Consider the following 18,484-nt stretch of genomic DNA (forward strand, 5'->3'; position numbering starts at 1 on the left):
TATCTTATACATTTAATATCACACTATGTATTATTCTACACACCCTAATGTGTATCGAAATGGTTTATTACGTCCTTCCAATGATTGCTGAGCCAGAATCCATCTTCTCGGTTAAAGTTGTCTCTGTGTTTGTATATGTGGATCGCCTCATGAACGAATCTCTCATGATAGCCAGATGGCTTGCAGAGAACCTCTGTCTTGGAGAAGTCAATATCATGTGAGCCCACTGAGTTGTAACAGTGATCTGCCACGACTAACACCTCAGCCGTGGCAGATCACTGTTACAACTCAGTGGGCTCACATGATATTGACTTCTCCAAGACAGAGGTTCTCTGCAAGCCATCTGGCTATCATGAGAGATTCGTTCATGAGGCGATCCACATATACAAACACAGAGACAACTTTAACCGAGAAGATGGATTCTGGCTCAGCAATCATTGGAAGGACGTAATAAACCATTTCGATACACATTAGGGTGTGTAGAATAATACATAGTGTGATATTAAATGTATAAGATATAGGTTGGTTTACAGCAATACAGTATATAATTTAATGTTGGGTTTATCTATGGCAGTATATAGTACGGTATATGCTCGTGTGATGTAAGAGAATAAGGTTTAGATGGAAGCATATTATAGAATTTTTACGAGGTAAAATTGTAATGTATTACTTGCTGTTAGTAACTCAGCTTATTATAGAGTATAGTAAGTATACTGATGGTGCGATGCAGTTTATACTTTAGTTTTTTATGTAGTTTATACTTTAGTTTTCTACGTGGTTGTTGAGTAACTGCAGCTACATATCATTAACATTCCTTTCCTTTGTTACTGCTAATCCCTGCACCCCCCTTGGTTGCTGCTGATCCTGCATAATGCATGGGCATAATATGACTTTGACACCCCCCCGCCCAACGCCTACGCATTTTCCATGAATATGCTAAATCCCTCTTCACATGCACATTCTTTTTGTTAAGGCGCTCTTCAACCCCCAATGCAGCTTATATATAAGCTCCTAGTTTGGTAGTGTCTCATTCTTCACCTGAAGACGGCTGCTTGCGTTGTAGCCGAAACGTCGTGAGAATTGTTTTATTATGTTTTATTTTTATTATTTTATTACTTCCCTTCTACGTGACTTTACCGAAAGAAACAAGAAGAAGAAACATAAACATTCGATGAATAAGAAGAAGTGAATAGCATCTGCAAAATAACCCTCAAATTTATCTTTGTATGAATAAGTTATTGTTTCCGATGGACTAAATGTATTTAAAAGTAAGTCTGTAGTTCTGCGTGTATCATAAATATGGACAGTCTGTTTAACGTGGTGTATGCTTGAGTAAAATTATGGTAGCCTCCTCTATTAGGCTGGTCGCACACTTACACAATAAAAACTGAAGCATTTATAAGCCCCCTGTAAACATTCTTAAGATATGTACATGATTGCACAAAACACGTGACAAAACAAACCCAATAAAAACAAAGCACTTGCTTTCTGTGTGCTACTCGAAACATTATTAACTTGTAGGAACCAATCCCTGACAACCAAATTATTATAATCATTTCCCCCCCCCATCCCCATCCCCCCCACCCAAATTTCTTAAATCAGCCAGTCATATTACAAGCACTACAAGGTATGGCTACAGACTTGTACCAATCACTTCCCAAATTCATACGTTTGTCTCCGTTTGCAAAAGCAAAAAAACTAAACCAGAGGCCGCTGACATTTCCGAATTTAAAAAAGGAAACAACAGCTGAAGTCCTTTCTTTTTTGTTTTGCAGTCATTCTCGTTGGGTGCACGATGAAATTCACCGCAACAGTAGGCTGTAACGAACGGCTTCGGCGCTTCGCCTCAGCACAGAGGCGACGTCTTGTAGCCCGCGTAGCCGGGCAGCCCCGCGCTGTACGCCTGCAGGGCCGCCCCCACGCGCCCCACCTCGCCCAGGCTGAGGCGCAGCCTGTGGCGTAGGAGGCAGGAGAAGAGGTCGAGGCGGGGTCGGTCGGCCTCTTGACTCAGGGGCGCGTAGCGGTTCACGCGGTCGCGCGCCTCCAGCAACAGCTGCAGGGCCTCCCTGGTCCGTTCGCGCTCCGCCGACGACCCCACCTGCTGCAGGAGCAGCGACGGCGCCGATCTCGCGGCCGACCCCGGCGACGAAGCCGCGGCGGCGGCGGCGGCCGCCACAGCGGCCTGCCGGTCCACCCGCCGCACCATGTCGCGCATGGCGTCGGCGTCGAAGTGCGTGCTGTAGCCGAACGCCTGCACGCCGTTCACCTTCATGTGGCCGTGGCCGCGAGCATCGGCCGGCGGCTCGGCGGGAGGCTGCTGCTGCTGCTGCTTGGTGTCGTTGCGCGGCTGGCTGCGCAGGTACACGTGCACTGTCTCGAAGAGGGTCCTCCGCTCGGCGCCCAGCATGATGCTGTAGTTGTAGCACTGCGCGCCGGGGCTGTCCAGCCTCACGATCTCCCAGCTCGGGTAGCGCGAGCCCGGCGCGGCCGCTTCGCTGTACGCGGCGTTCCTGGCGCCGGTTTCTTCCTCCTCGTCCTCCTCCGCCGCCGCGTCTTCCGTCTCGTCCTCCACGCTCGCGGGGACCGCCAGCGTGGAGGACTCCTCGCCCACCGGCATGTGCCAGCTCTCCGTGTGGCTGCCGCCGAAGGGGTTGACGTATATCGCCATGAGCGGCTCGAGGGTGCTGTTCTTGGTCTGGCAGAGCTGCAGGGCGATTCCCAGCAGCATGTGCACCGCGTTGGGCTTCAGCTTGTTGCTCTTGAGGGTGACCAGCATGCGCTTTCGGAACGCCGGGTCGAACCAGCTGCCCAGGCGCATGTCGTTGCTGACGAAGTTGGCGGGCACCACGAGCCGGTGGTCGCGCCGCGCCAGCAGGCCGTGGAGCTCGTCGTCGTGAAGGTCCAACTCGGGCGCCTCGAAGCTCACGAGGCGCTCCAGGAGGTCGGGGTCGGCCATCGTCAGCTCGCAGCGGCCCTGCGACGTGAGCGCGTAGCCCGGGTTGCAGGCGACGCACCTCTGCGTCTGCTGCGGCCTCTGCTGGTCCCTGGTCGGGCAGACGGCGCAGGCGCCAGCGGCCCCCACGGTGCAGCCGAGGGGCCGCTGGCAGGTCGCCGCCGCCGGTGCACCGGTCAGCACGGAGCCCAGCGAGGACTTGGGGCACGCGCAGGTTCCCGTGGCCTCGTGGAACGAGCCCAGCTGGCCGTTCTCGGAGCAGTAGAGGGCAGACAGCACGCGGTTCATCCAGTAGCTCAGCGGCCTGGGATTCAAAGTTTCGGGGTTAATTATTGCAGCGCATACAGATGCAATGCATTCAACCATCCAACAATTTGCGTTTAACCACGCTAGGCTTCTGTTCTTCCCCCTAGCGTCTCTTTTTTCTAGAGTTCACACAAGCTGGCTTTATTCATGAAATGCGCAAAGAAGCATTAAGAAAAGCATGCTTGGAATGACACCGAGAGACAGTAAGAGGGACTCATGGATAAGGGAACATTGGCAGGTGAATGCAATCATTCAAACGGTCAAGAAACACAAGGCGACTTGGGCAGGAATGTTTCATTAAGGCAGTGGCTCTTAACCTTTACTGCAGCCTGCACCGACCCCCCTTTGATTCTCAATCGAAAAAAAATGTGCAATGTTAATAAATAAAGATTAAATCAATTAAACAAAGTAGTTGTACTTACGTGACTGTGCTTAATTTGTATTTGCGATTTACCTTCTAAAAAAAGTGTGGCATGTCTCACACCCCCCGAAAGGGCATCTCTTACCCCCATTTCGTGCGTGCACCCCAGGTCAAGAACCACTGCTGTAAGGGATGATGGCCAATGGTCAAGAATATGACGCGAGTGGCAGCCAAGCAAGAGAACGTGTGTGACAGTCCATGTCATGGAGAAGATGGAGCAATTAAATCAGATCGTGTGCGCGTGCTAGGTGTATTATTACATCGGAAGATGAGGATAGGTAGGGAGCGTGGCTTGGGAAGGCTTTCATCCAGGACTGTATTGATCATGGCTAATGATGATATGTAACTGTTAACTATTACTGCTCCAAGAGTAATCTTTGTTGTTGACTGCGTGGCATTTTAAACCTTTGGGCCTGTGCTTAGTAAATGTGATTACAATAAATAAAACATTCCCCAATGTTGCTTACATGTGTTCTTTTAAATTATTATGCACAATTGGGGTGATTGTACTCATAATTTAATTCAAATATGGATGTACAATGGTTTGTTTGATTGGGTGCAATCAAAGTTATTTTACTAACCCATTCATCATTTGCCTAATATTGTTTCGGCATGGTAGGGAAATAATTTGTGTTCACAAATCCAATTATTTGACCTTCGTTTATTTTCTGGGTCAGGTGCTCTATCTTGTCCGTGGTATATTTAAACAAATAGTTATTCTGAGGCACATATCCATCACGGCTTCAAGTGAAGCCAGTGTTTCCACTGCATGTGTTTTCATTATGAAAACATCAAACTGTCATCTGAAGAGTACGATGTCTTTTATCCCAATGAGCCATGAATCCCCACTCATCTCTAATCCTCATTATTTTAATTAGAGCACTATATGATAGGTAAGTATGCAAATCAATTAACTTATTTTTCCTGCAGCTGTTCTTTATATATATGTAAAAAGACAAGAAGAAATTAAATCCTCCAGAGCTCTGCAAACTTTCTGCTTATAAAACATCCATCATGTTGCTCATTTTTGCAAAATTATGGTTCATCTATTCCTTTACTCGGCTAGATCGTATATATGTGCTTATGTAGGTCAATCATAATTCAGCTCAAGCAGGAGATTTAGTTACCAACTTTCCGTGGGTCACAAAAATAAATTTTGAATTAAAACGGCCATTTGTCTTGAAAACGCAAAAGAAACGATGGTTTATGGTCAAAGGGGACGAAATCGATATCGTGTGCGAGCTATGCAAAGTGGACACTGGCACGGAATGCGAAGTGAGCGTGTTATGAGTTAACGGTCAGAGAATGTGTTCCTTTTCTGGCCCTGTATATGTTTTAAAAGGATAATTACTTTAAACCTTTCCCAAACAGTGATACTGCCAGATCCTAAGGGCAAGCGGGTGGTAATTTTACTTCAGACTCAAAGAGTAAGTGCCAGAATGGGACATTTAACAGTCGGAATGCTTTTATTTAATTGGGAACTTGTGTATGTGGAATGAAAAGATCAAAAACTATGACTGCAGCGATGACATCAAGCAAACAGGAGGGCTCAGATGAAAACTGTCTGTCGCTATCGAAACTTTACACTATTCCATTAACAAATATATGAATGTCTCCGTCTGCTGATTCAAATAACACCCTCCACCAATGTGGCATTCGTTGCAGTGTACGGACAGCCACACTCAACTTTGCTTGAAGGCCATGTTATTGGATCCTTCGTACAGCATTAGACACATTTGGGCAGGGAGCCAGACTTTGACTAACCATTTTGTGGAGATGCCAATGAACAAGAAAAAAAACTTTTTGGGAAGTAATTTGAGCAAATCAACGGGGTGGCTCCACTGCAGAGCGAGCGCCTTGCAGTCAGAAGGTGGCGAGTTCAAATCCCGCCATAGGAACGTGGAATTTCCACCACTAGCTCAGGGCTGTAAATAAGCGATGAGCAGCAAAATCACTTTGGCTTTCGAACTACAGGAGAAGACGAGTGGTGACAATGGATATGTAAAACGCAAACGTATCACAGACAGAGTTATACAGATAATTATGATAGGGCCCTCTTGCCAACAACTTACGGCAATTGTTAATTTGAACATCATCTATTTGATTATATAAAGCACGTGTGGCAAGAGATAGGGAAGCAGTGGCTTTGAACTCAGCTGACGATTTCCAGCTCCAGCTAACACTTAAAGCTTATTTGGACACATCTCCCGATGGAAAACTATTTCCACACCAGTATTTTTATTTTATTTCATTTTCACCGATGCACCCCTTTGTAAGATGTCATTTCCAACTATGAATGCAATCTTCAACATTTCATTTTCGTTGCTCTGATGGACAGGGGTCTGAAATGTAAGATCGTTGTACATTGTTCACTTAAGATGCTGTGCAGTGGTGAAACATTTTGATATTATAAGCTTGTTATTGTATTCTAATGTATCCCACAAAAATGACAGCATCTCCGATGCGTAGTTACGAGATGTATAAATACATGGAGGGTTGGAGCAGTTGAGCAATGGTTTGCACACACCGCGCTATGAGACTGAGGAGCCGAGTTAATTTCTGGCTGTGGCTAATATCAATGGCAAACAGTATTTGGAACCGGGTTTGACCTACCCCTTCACCAACCTGCAATGATAAATCATGGTGAAGTATGTTGATTGTCAAAAGGGCTGAAAATTATTTTGTATTACTTTTACAAGATCTGCTACTTTTTTTTCCAGGTGGAATGAGACATGAGGATCGTCATTGAGACTAGAAGAGGCACAGCATAGAAGCACAAAAAATCTGAGCAGCTGACCCTCTGCGATAATGAAGCTTCTGGTTGAGAAGATGATGCGAGTCTTCGGATCAATGGCTCATGCAAGCGAGTCTACGGTTCTGTATGGAAGTCTGTGTAAGTGTGAGTCTCTATGCAAGTCTCCATTTCTTATCTTTTTAGATTTATATAGTGCACCTTTACCAAGGCACTTTACAGCAACTGATGTACAAAGCATGATGATATCTAATGAAGAAGTGGGTTATTGTAAGTAGGTGGTGTAGTTTTTATAATGGTAGAACATGGGGGGGGGGATTGATAAGGAGGGGTTGGGATAGGCCTGGTCATAGCTGGAGATGGGGGTGATAGAAAACTGGGGAGAGAGGCTGAAGATCAATTGGGCATCATTCCAGTGGGAAGACAAAGGGGAAAGGGGGCTACCGCGACTGAGTCCTCTGTGTAAGCCTATGGGTCACACGAGTGTAAGTTTAGGCTTTCAATGCAAACAATCGGGTCTGCATGTAAGGGTGGTGGATGTGAACGAGAGAAGAGGTACGGAGTCCAAGCACGTGGGGGAACGAAGTTCCGTTCAGCTGACGCCACGTGATGATGGAACTCTGTTGGCGAATAAAACGAAGAGTAGACTCACGGAGACATCCCAATCTGCGTGAGATCAGTAGCTTTCAGTGATCGTCTATCTGTGCGGCATTGCGAGGAAAGTCAAGACTTGCACGGGCGTGTTGCTTGCAGCAGGAGACGTCAAACGCGCAGATGATGTACGGTTCGAGCGCTTGAACACCAACCCCAGCCCAAGGCCAGCACGGCATGCAGCGCAAATCCACGTTTATATATTTATTTACTTATTTTCTATACACATGCTCATGGCATATTGGGGAAAAAATAAGTCAATTTTTACGACAAGAATATTAAAGATTATCCCGTGATACCACGAATAAACCCTCTTGTTTATACGTCCATATGTTTTGATTAATGTTATGAGTAAGACGATGCCTGAAACAATACGTTCGAGCGAACCGAACAAAAAAATATCCCCGGCTCCCGCCGTGGTTGTTTCATGGCTTTGCCAACAAATGATTCACAGACGCCGAAATGAAGAACGTTTCCTCATCTACGTACATGTGCACCCTGGACCGCTGTTTACGTGAGCGCAAGGCTTGGGGTCCCCGCATGCCAATGATCCCGTTTGTTTTCGTGTTCTATTGCAATATTACATGTGAGCACACAGCATCACACACTGCATCACGGATATGCTTCTCTTGAAGAAATGAGTTTTCCTTCACGATTGAAGTATGACACCGAATACTTAAATATCACCTTGAAATAAATGAGTGAAAAGCATTCGAATAGTTAAATCCAGTATTTTGAAGGGCTCGTAAAATTGGCTCTAAGTTACTATAGACTATGTATGACTTTTACCTATTCAGAATTTAACTGCTAACAAATATTAAGACATTGCACAAAGTAATTTTAATAGCAAAGGAAATTAAGTTGTGGGTGGCTGGGAGAAAAAACAACATCACGGAATTCTCATGTGCCACTGACATCACATGTAAAGAATGATACTAAAACTAAACTATTTTTACTTTACCAGGTAAGGTCCACTGAGCTATATAGCTCTTTTTCAGAATCGACCTGGCCAAAAATGTTAGCTCAACGAAGTGGCTTATCGTGTGGAAATTTATAGCAGCCAAATACTCTAAACATATTGATTATAAATGTTTAGGGAAAAACCGGAAAAAACTCCCCACGACCATGGGGAGAGCACGCACACTCCAAATATACAGCAGGCGTCAGGGTCGGGATCGAACCCACGTCCCCTTGCATACCAGGCAAGATGCCCGAATGAGCTGAGATGCCCGAATGCATATGACTGACTGATATCATACCCATTCAAATTACCATGAGCCCTGTCCCTGGCCCTGTTTGGCTTCCAGGTCCAGATTCAGATAGTGCGAGGCCAGCGTATCATGGTTTGATTCCAGACCGGCATCACAAATAACCGGTGGTAAAACCACCCACACGGTAAGGGCCTCACGCCGGCTTGGCTCGGATGTGCCAGTGGAAAACGGGTGTCAAGGGGGCGAGTGTAAAAAATAGATCAGGCACAAAAACCTGTCTGCACATGGTCTCGTCAAACGGGATGCTCGCTCTGAAACCCGGGCGCGCTCACCGATCATCACCGTCAATGATGCAGACTTGAAGCCTATCACAGGAGGCTTGGCTAGGGGCGATGGACCCTGACACCTGGGAGGAACATCTGAATCGGTGGGCCCCATTGATGGCTCTGCGATTGCTATTACGGGGTGATGAGGGTAGTATACCAGACCGCGTCCCCCCACATACCGCTCTGCTGGCAGGCGGATGGCCGGGTTGATGGGGCAGCGGCGGCTAAGGCTGTAGAGGCGGTGGACGGCTCGGCTGATCTTGGCCTTCACACCTTGCAGGCGACCTCGCACGACCCCGAGGCGGGCCTGCAGCGCGTCGTCCCGTGTCCAAAAGCGGAACACCACCGACGAGTTCAAGAGGCGCTCCGGAGGCAGTCGCCGCACAAACGCCTTGAACTCCTCTGTGAATGGGTGAAGGAATTTGTTTGTTTGTTTGTTTTTCAGAGGGACAAGAGAAAATTAATGTGGCGGAGTTACAAAGTCCGCGGTTGATCAGCGTTTACAAATAGAAAGAAAACATGTGAACAAAAAAGCCACCGCTCGGTGGTAGTTTGCGAATCAAAATTTCCTCTGGATTCTTAGAAATTGCTTTTTCAACTTAGGATGCACTTAAGAGGCAATTGTGGTTCGGGTACATTGTGAGTTCAGGTAAAGTGGCACTGCAATGCAAGAAGAACAATTCCATGGGGGTTGGTAAAAATTGCTCAAAAGTGGGAATTTGCCAGACATTCTACTATTGGGGACACGTCTTTGAAAAAAATTACGTTACGACTCATTGAGTTTCCCACAGGACAAACACATTGGCTATTATGAAACTGCATTCATTATGTTTGCAAGTCTAAGTTGTTTACTGTGCAACTGAGCAGAGTCCATCACTCGATGTTCTCATCTCGTGTTGATAGTCCTTTGCTTTTGACAAAATCAGGCGATGGAGTATATACCTGATTTCATCTCCTCTTGGAAACTAGGCTTAAGCCTGGAACGTTCTTGTATGGGTGACCACCAGGGCTTGATTGTTATTTTATTTTAGGGATGGGACTATGAGGTGACCAGGAGATACCGGTATTCAGCATTACATTTTCACATCTCCATGGGCTTTACTCTAGGGTTTCCGGTTTCCTCTCACAAGTCAAATATCCAGTAATGGAACTTGCTAAACATTTCAATTCAGGACACAATGAAAAATTGTCTAAGACCCAGGTGAAAGCTTTCCTGGGTAAATAATGAGCACTTTTTCAAAGAAATGGGCAAGTCATTAATTATCACGCATATTCAGTGTTAAGCTACCCACAAAGTGTTACTAATTGTATTGATGATGGAGGTATGATGGTCAGAGTTTGCCTCCAACGTGTAATGCATTCACAAAGTTACGGCTGTGAGTTCTACCCTCTACCACCGTGCCACCCAAATCAACCTACGCATCTTTGTTTAATAAAGGTAACGGTGCAGCTTTGCAATTACCTGATCACGTGACTGCTATCAGACCAAACCACTACACCATGGCAGCAACTCACGAATTGTTACCAAAACTAAATTGTAAAGCGTGATTGTTCCCGGCTGCCGTGCACTACACTCGCACGTGCGATGATACAATCTCATCAACGGCAAAGTCTGGGGGATGTGCATATTGTCCAAAAAAAATCGGGGCCCTAATCGACGGTGGCACTCTCGTAGGATTGCGTGAAAGTGCACTGTGGAACAGACGCACATCAAGGCCAAATGATGATCGTTTTTTCAACAGCTGGACTGCTGTAATTAACGTAAACCTCCATCATTTAGTGATCGCGTTGCAACGCAAGTTTCACGTATCAGTAGGATAACCTTATCATCAGCATAAAGCACTGGAGCACATCCAGTTTTAATTACTATTGTTTTATTTATTAATTAATGAGCTCCCAGGGAGCGGGCGAGAGCAGTATTTTTGTGATGTATTACCGCAGTTTCATCCCCACAGATTTCGTCCCGCAGCTGCGGCTGCTGTAGCCGTGATGCAAGCGCCAGCGTTTGCCTTTCGAAACGGGATCCCTCTCAAAGTTGGCCCATAAATGTTTCATTCGGGAATAAGTGTGCGGGGAGAAAGGGGCCGTTATACCTCGACGTGTGGACAGTTTTAATAATGATGTCAAAACACCTGGAGCATACCGCAACCTCTCCTTACCGTGTATGCATTTCAATATTAAAACGTTCACTCCATAGCCTATAAAAACCCCTCCAATGAACATTACGCTTGCAATAGAAACGTCGTGATATTGTTATTGTTGATTATTTTTTCTATCTACGTGGCTTTACGCTGTAAGTTTGGAAATTGCGTTAAACTGTCATCATCATCGTGTAAATTCTATACTGGCGTATAATGGCAATATGGTGCAGGAGCTAAACGCCGATGTTGAGGTCTTCTGGCCATAATGAGTGGGGCTTTAGGAAAGAGTTGGTGTAGTTTTGCTATTCCTCCTCCGTTGAAGGGAATACAGGCCACGTGGTTTAGTGGTGCAAATGCGATCTGCTGCCCCAAGGAGAACATTCACTCGGGGTGGAACGAGCCTATTGCAGTGTGCGAGGGCTCTGATGGAATACTTTTGGACTTCCACCCACCCACCCCAACTTATTAAACGAAATAGTTTGTTTATGTTATCAGGTAAGGCCCACTGAGCCACAGAGCTCTTTTTCAGAAGTAATCTGGCCACGAATGATAGCTCAATGAAGCGGCTGATCACGTGGGAATTCGTAGCAAGCCAAATGTTCGAAACGCACACGTTGATTCTAAACGCCAAGGGAAAAATTGGAGAACCCAGACAAAAATCCACGTGAGCACGGGGAGAGAGATAGGAAAACTCCAAACATACAGGCGACCCCTGTATGCCAGGCGAAGTAGTTAGCATCTCGTCTCACACCACATACACCCCTTAAACATATATATATATACTACTTCTAGATTTGAAGTTTTCGTGACTGCAAACTTTTAGTTTTTTCGGTAAAGTCACGTTAGTAAAAAATAAAATAAATTAAAATGAAAACAACTAAATTAAATCACGTTTCAGACTCTGTCTGCTCGACAGACCTGTTCTCCACCTGATGACGGCTGCTTGCGTTGTGGCCGAAACGTCGTGAGAATTATTTTATTATGTTTTATTTTTATTATTTTATTATTTTATTATTTCCATTCTACGTGACTTTATCGAAAGAACCAAGAATATGAATCCCTGCAGTCACGAAAGCTTTAAATCGAAATTTAGTGATGCACTTGTTAAAAAGCCCGCGTTCGAGGTGAACAACACTTTGCTGGTAAATCACACGAAATAATGACAGTAATTAGAGACATAAGTGCTACCTTGCCATCGTTAAAGCACGGTCTCCGACACTTCTGATTCTAAGTCATCAATTATATCACCGTACGACAGTTGTCTCAATAAATAATGATTGATGCTGGTACTTACCAACGAAGACAAACGATCCTGAGCCGATAACAAATTATTATAATAATAATAATAAATTAAAGCTATGCATGAATTGGGCAGGTCCCTTGAGCTGCTTGGGGCCCAAAGCAATGGCTGATGGCCGAGTCTTCCCTGGCCCAGTGCTGTGGCACTCACTCTCACACCCCACGTGGCATGGACACAAGCACCCCACACATCATTCAGCAAAGAATGTGTCATTTGCACCGTGAACCCGTCGACTGAGAATGTTCGATTCCCAGCCAAGTGCTAACATCAACATCGAGTGATACCTGAACTGGGTTACGTGCACTGCACCATGAATCAGTTGACCGAGTTCGATTCCCAGCCAATGGCCAAGATCACCATCGAGTGATACCTGACACTCTCACAAAACTACAAATAACCACATGCCCAACATGGTGTGGAGGCCTTCATCAAGCAGACCATCGACAAAAGGCTGTGCATATTAACTTGCAGTCACTGTGCATAACCATTAAAATCACCCGTGAAATATATGAACGTGACCAGTGTTGTTTTCGGATGTGTTTTCGTGTCGTCGACAGAGCTCCCAGCACGTGGTATAAACACGTCACACCAGATCGCGCCGAGCAAGACACGGCGCAACCCGAGAACACGGCCGGATAGCCGTTGCTACGTCAATAACAGGCAACCTGTATGATGGAAAAAGGTAAGGAATGAAATAAATAACCCTCCACTCAAAGACTGACAGGGGGGGGGGTGGGCGAGCTAATTACACGCATTGTGGAGTGATCTGTTCTTTTTTTACACGCGACCTCACCGGATTGCGTAAAGTCCTCTTGGGTCTGCTCCAGGTCTTGCCCAAGCTTGCGAATGGAGCTCTCCAGCGTAGCGATGTCAGATTCCGGGCAATTACAGTTGGGGAACTTGGGCAGGCAGAGGCAGGAGCATTCGCCACCGTGGCATCTGTATTCTCCCTCGGCATTGCACAGCAGGTAGCCGAGTGCCGCGCGCACAAAGCGCTCGCGAATGTAGTCGGGCAGGATCGTCTGCAGGCCTGCGATGGATGAAAGGGCAGTGGTGTGCGTGGTGGTGGGGGTGGGGATTTAGACGGCGTTTTGGAAAGGTAATAATCGTATGTACAGTCTTCGCGTGTGCACTCGACGAATGCGTACGGACAATTAAAAATGCACGTACGTGATTCTTTTTTTTTTCTACGAAAGCGGAATGCATCTAACGCTGGGACCGCTCGTGCATTCCTGAAGTGAAGCTGCAATTTCCTGGGAGCTTTCGTCAAGCACTCGGCGTCCCTCGACAAAACGAGTGAGGAGCCTCCTCAATTGGCTCCTAATTGGCTCCCATACACGATTGTCATCGGTCTCCCAGGTAGGATTTAGCCTTAATATAAACACGTCGCCCGGGAGGTCCGCTGCTGTTGGGGAGAGGAGAATGCTTACGATTTTTTTTTCTCACCTCGCCGTACGTGTGTAATGGACTGACCTTAAACTGACGATTGCCAAGGTGATTGCCTTTATTGTTTACGAACGTTAAGCGTGACCGTATGAAGGAAAAAAAAACAAATGCGCGTGTGTGTGTGTATGTACTCTTTGGTTCTTTCGGTAAAGTCACATAGGTAGAAAAAAACAATAGATCACGACGTTTCCATCGCAACACAAGCAATCGTCATCAGGTGAGACAACCACAGCAATAAAAAACTTCTGAAGTACTTCAAATTGACTGTGGGGAATTTATCATCATCTATGGACGAGCCTATATGCCGTATCAGAGGCATTGTGATATTTGGTGTGGGTGTAAGTGGTGGTGCAGCGGTGAAGTACTTCAGCAGTTTTTTTCAGCAGTTTTTTCTTGCTGTGGTTGTCCCACCTGATGACGATTGCTTGTGTTGCGATCAAAACGTCGTGATCTATTATTATTTCTACCTACGTCACATTACCGAAAGAACCAAAGAGTATGGATTCCTGCAGTCACGAAAGCTTCAAATCAAGATTGTGTGTATGTATATACAATGTGTTTTGTTACAATAATATCGCGTGTTAATTTCTATTTTAATTCGAAGTGCATTTGATTTAAGAATGCATTTTGTGTATATTGACATCTGCATACAGGGATGCGTGTTCGCATTGATTACACAATTACATGTTTTGTGTTTTGCATGTAGGATTGGCCGGGAAACTGCACACCGCTCTCTCAACGTTTTTTTTTTTACTTTTGGGCAGTTTTAAAACGTGAGCTTTTGGCCTGATATATATAAAATCAGAACACGAATGTATACGGACAATTAAAATGCATTTGTCTATTTAAGACCTCCAATGAAGACACACGAGAGGAGACAACAATCTTAGTAAATGTCCACAAAAATTACAACGTGATCTGGGCAAATTCACTGTGGGGGATATATCATCATCTACGGACAAGCCTATATGCCGTTTCAGAGCCATTCTGATATTTGGTGTGGGTGTGAGTGGTGGTGCAGTGGTCCTGGGCCTCCCCTAGGTCGACTCAGCCTCATATGAGTAGCTGGTGCGATGTGTAAATATTGCCACTGGGGAGACAAAGGCGGCCGGGCGTGGTGCTTACCACCCACTTGCTCGTGTGCCGTGCCGGCCTTTATAGGTGCTTTCTAACAGCACTTGCCCCAACAATCTATCAAGGCTATATGGGTTGTTTTTGGCTTTGCAGTATAAGCGCTATGGTGCTATGAACCCGGCAACCCGAGTTTGATTCCCAGCTATGGCTATCAGCAATGAGAGATGTCTGAACCGGTCCTGGGACTTACAAAGGGCAGGAATATATCATGAGTGTTAATGTTGCCCATATTGCAATGAGAGCTAATTTTAAAAATATGCAAAAACATTGGAAGATAACATAAAAAAGTAAACAAACACTAAGTAAATGGCCAAGATTCATTAAGCATGGCTACTCAATAAATTCGTAATTAAAAGTTAGCCGAGCATAGCATATCATCACAATCAGTTGCCAGTTAATTAGGAAAGAAAATTGTGAAACACAGATAAATGGCAGATGCCTGGCAGGGAAACTGAGTAGGGACAAAGGCTGCCGAGAAATTACGAGAGTGATCCATGATGAGGTTATTAACCCCTTCCCACCACAATTCCCTGAGCGCCGAGATTTTAAATACCGAATTACATCGCCGAAGCAAGACGGGTTTTTTTTCCCCTACCTCCCAATTCCACGAGACCGCAACACACCTGCAGCCGTGGTTCTGTCCAGAGATATATTCAGTCCGCCGACAGTGTATGCATGTATGTTAAACTTCCTATTCTTAGGTTTTTTCGGTAAAGTCATGTAGGTAAAAAATTTAAATTAATAAAAGTAAAATAAAATAAAAATCACGACGTTTCGGAGGCAACACAAGCTTCCGTCTTCAGGTGGAACCGTCACAGCCATGACAGCTGTATCAAGTAAAAAAAAAAAGCTTGTGTTGCCTCCGAAACGTCGTGATTTTTATTTTATTTTACTTTCATTAATTTTAATTTTTTACCTACGTGACTTTACCGGAAAAAACCTAAGAATATGAATCCTTGCAGTCACGAAAGCTTCAAATCTAGAATGTTAAACTTCGTTCGCACCGTACGTAGCCAACCGTGCTAATCGGAGGTGTTGGGGAAGACCAAACTAAACACAGAAATCACTTCTAGAAAAATTCGTTTTCAATCTAGGTTTGAAAGTGCACAGCTCCAGTGGCTTCCTAATATTGGAAGAAAGAGTATTCCAGACTACCGCTGAAGCGCATCTGAAATCGTGCGATGAGGTTGTCCGTTTTTGTTTGATGGCCAGCCAAAAGCCACTGCAAGGATGACTGGAGCTAGCGTGATGGTTTACGCTCCGTGATGGGATCAGCAAGGTATTGTCCTTCACATGTGGCAATGACTTTGTGTGTAATGAGTGCGACCTCACAGTGGCACGCTTTACAAGAACAACAACAACGTCACCCATCACGGAACAAGAAACGGAGAGAGACAAAAGATGCACCGGATTTGACAACGGCGAAGAGTGATCTTGAACCAAAAAGGGGTGAGCAGTAAATGAAGCTGTCAAAAAGTCCCAGGGCGAGGCGGATAGAGGTGGAGAGTTTATCATTTTGGCCCCCTTTGTCTACGAGAGAAGTCGGAAGGGAACTAAGGAAAAATGCTGGCACGCCACGTTTTGGGATTAAAACATGGCCGGCGACTGCAGAGTTTCTGGCGAGCAGTCAGGCTGCTAGTTATTGGATTCCACGTGCTCCAAATTTTAAGGTCCAAACCCCATCGCTCGTGAACATCGAGCCCAAGGGCACAAACACATCCAAAAAAACTGTAGCGTGTGTGTGGAAACTTTGCAGGAAAGCACAGCAGAAAATCAACTTGCAGTCCATAAGAGAGTGATTATTTAAACGTGAACTCAGGGCCCAATGCCTGCCCACGTTGACAAAGCTGCATGCTAAACGCGACAGTAATTAATTTTGATATCGCGTAAGGTTTTTAATCTAACTAATTGCATTTGGAAGGTAAAGGTGCAGCACTGCAAGCGCTTGCTCAAGAGTGCTGCTTTTCAGTGCTGGTTAGATATCTGGGAAGAGGTGGGAGAGCGTAAACTTTTCGCCACGGGACACGACCTGCAAATCACCTGCCAGTGTTGTATCCGGTTTTATTGCTGGGTGTACAGAGGTGTGGAGATTCAAGAAACTCGCGCCATCATATCAACTGCTGTGCCTGGAAATCAAATTAAATCGGAGACCTCTGGATTGAAACTCCAGTGTGCTTTTTACCATTACACCACAACAGCATTCCCCCAAAAAACAACACAGTACATAGTTTGGTTCGAAACAATTCCAACAAAACCATACAAACTAAAAACGAAATGTGGAATATCTGGGCGGCTTAGTGAATTAGGTCACGGTGTCAGCATAGTGAATGTGCAACTTGTGCGATCCAGAGCTGAAGCCCCGGGGTGGGACAACAAAAACACAGAACTTTGTCTTCTACGTCTGAAAGAATTTCCATGGTCAGTGGATTTCATGGCTGTGCTTTAGTCAATGATGACAATTTTGCACACACACACACACCAATAAAAAAAAACTTTTTTTGAATTGTTGTTTACAGTAAGTTCTGATGCGGCCAGACATTACTTCAACAACAACAAAATCTGGCTCTCAATTTTAACCCACTTGTGCCAATTGCCTCACAGTCAAGTGACAAATTATATTCGTTGAGGTCTCTTGCAGAGCAGTGCGACCTTTCGAGTTAGAGAACACAGAAGCGGCTACATCCCTTCAGGTGACTGCTGCTCAACAAAGTAGGGAGCAGCAACACCTTTGCACCAGCTCTTGCCACCAAGAGTATTTATTTTTTACACAAGACAGCAGTAAAAGAGTGATTTTTTCATTCTCAGTTCTGGAATATGGTGAAGTTAAGCGCAGAACCTAAGTTAAGATAATGTTTTTTTTTTCTTTAAGCAGTCACTGGTGAACGGACTGATACCATCATACTCGCTTCACAGGTAGCCACCCACAGTCAACTCGGTGTTCGAGCCTTTGAGCCAGACTGCCTCCCATGGAAGGCAATCTTTTAGCTGGTGTAATACTGGGTTGGACACGTTTCACTCGCTTCCAATTAAACTGTTTAAATATGTTGATATGAGAGTATTTTTTTTGCAGAAGCTGAACTTTGTAATAAATTGTAACGTGCAGATGTACACGAAATGTTTTTTTTCGAATTGCGTACTTCCTGCTACGACGTACGGTTCAGAGACACGGTAATTAACAACAACAGAAAACAATGCACCAGTTTCAAGTCGATGAAACGATTGCATGCCGATGTATAAAATGTACCACGTGTACGGACGCACTTATGCAGGGCTAGGCTTGTATGGCCTTCATTTACTGTTTGATGAAGGTGAAAGTGATGGTGTGCAGCTCATCGAAGTGGCTTGCATCATATTTGGAATGTGATAGTCGACAAATAATAAGATAAGCACACCATTCTACATGTGGAGGGAAAAATTCGAGGACCTGGAGGAAAATGGCACACAGCCACCACGGAGAGCGCACACAAACTCCAAATACATACAGACGTCAGGGTGGAGATAGAACCCACGACCTCCTGCGTACCATGCAAGCGAGATAACAAATCGCTACCGAGGTGCCCTAAGTCTCAGCGTGCCGACCTGCAGAGACTGCGTGCAGTTAAAAGGCCGCCTGACAGCTGTAGTGCACGGATGTTTGTTGTTGCCAGCAAAAAACCAATAAGGAAGACCCTCTGACCTTAGCGACTGCCAATAACATAACAACAACTATCAATAGCGCCCCACGACAAACTCGTGACGGCGGACAAGTGTGAAATGTGACGGTTTGGTAATGTGATAATTGGGGCCGGCGTAGAAGCAAGCTGTGGCTGACCTTAGCATGAGGTGTCGATAATAACTGAGGTG

General features: G+C 45.4%; 1 protein-coding gene across 1 annotated transcript in view; it reads right to left on the reverse strand.

Annotated features, from left to right (window-relative positions):
* Positions 1–1,160: 1,160 nt before the first annotated feature.
* LOC133341767 (BMP/retinoic acid-inducible neural-specific protein 3-like) overlaps positions 1,161–18,484 on the reverse strand; it is a 33,159-nt gene continuing 15,835 nt past the window's right edge. Inside the window, exons 5-7 of the mRNA XM_061550449.1 lie at positions 12,855–13,091; positions 8,800–9,022; positions 1,161–3,257 (exon numbers count right to left, since the gene is read on the reverse strand). Of these exons, the coding sequence (XP_061406433.1) occupies positions 1,847–3,257; positions 8,800–9,022; positions 12,855–13,091 (1,871 nt within the window). The 3' untranslated portion in view covers positions 1,161–1,846. The remainder of the gene's footprint in view (positions 3,258–8,799; positions 9,023–12,854; positions 13,092–18,484) is intronic.

Source organism: Lethenteron reissneri, chromosome 12 (assembly GCF_015708825.2).
Source record: "Lethenteron reissneri isolate LAM-NWPU_2019-01 chromosome 12, ASM1570882v1, whole genome shotgun sequence".
NCBI lineage: Eukaryota > Metazoa > Chordata > Hyperoartia > Petromyzontiformes > Petromyzontidae > Lethenteron > Lethenteron reissneri.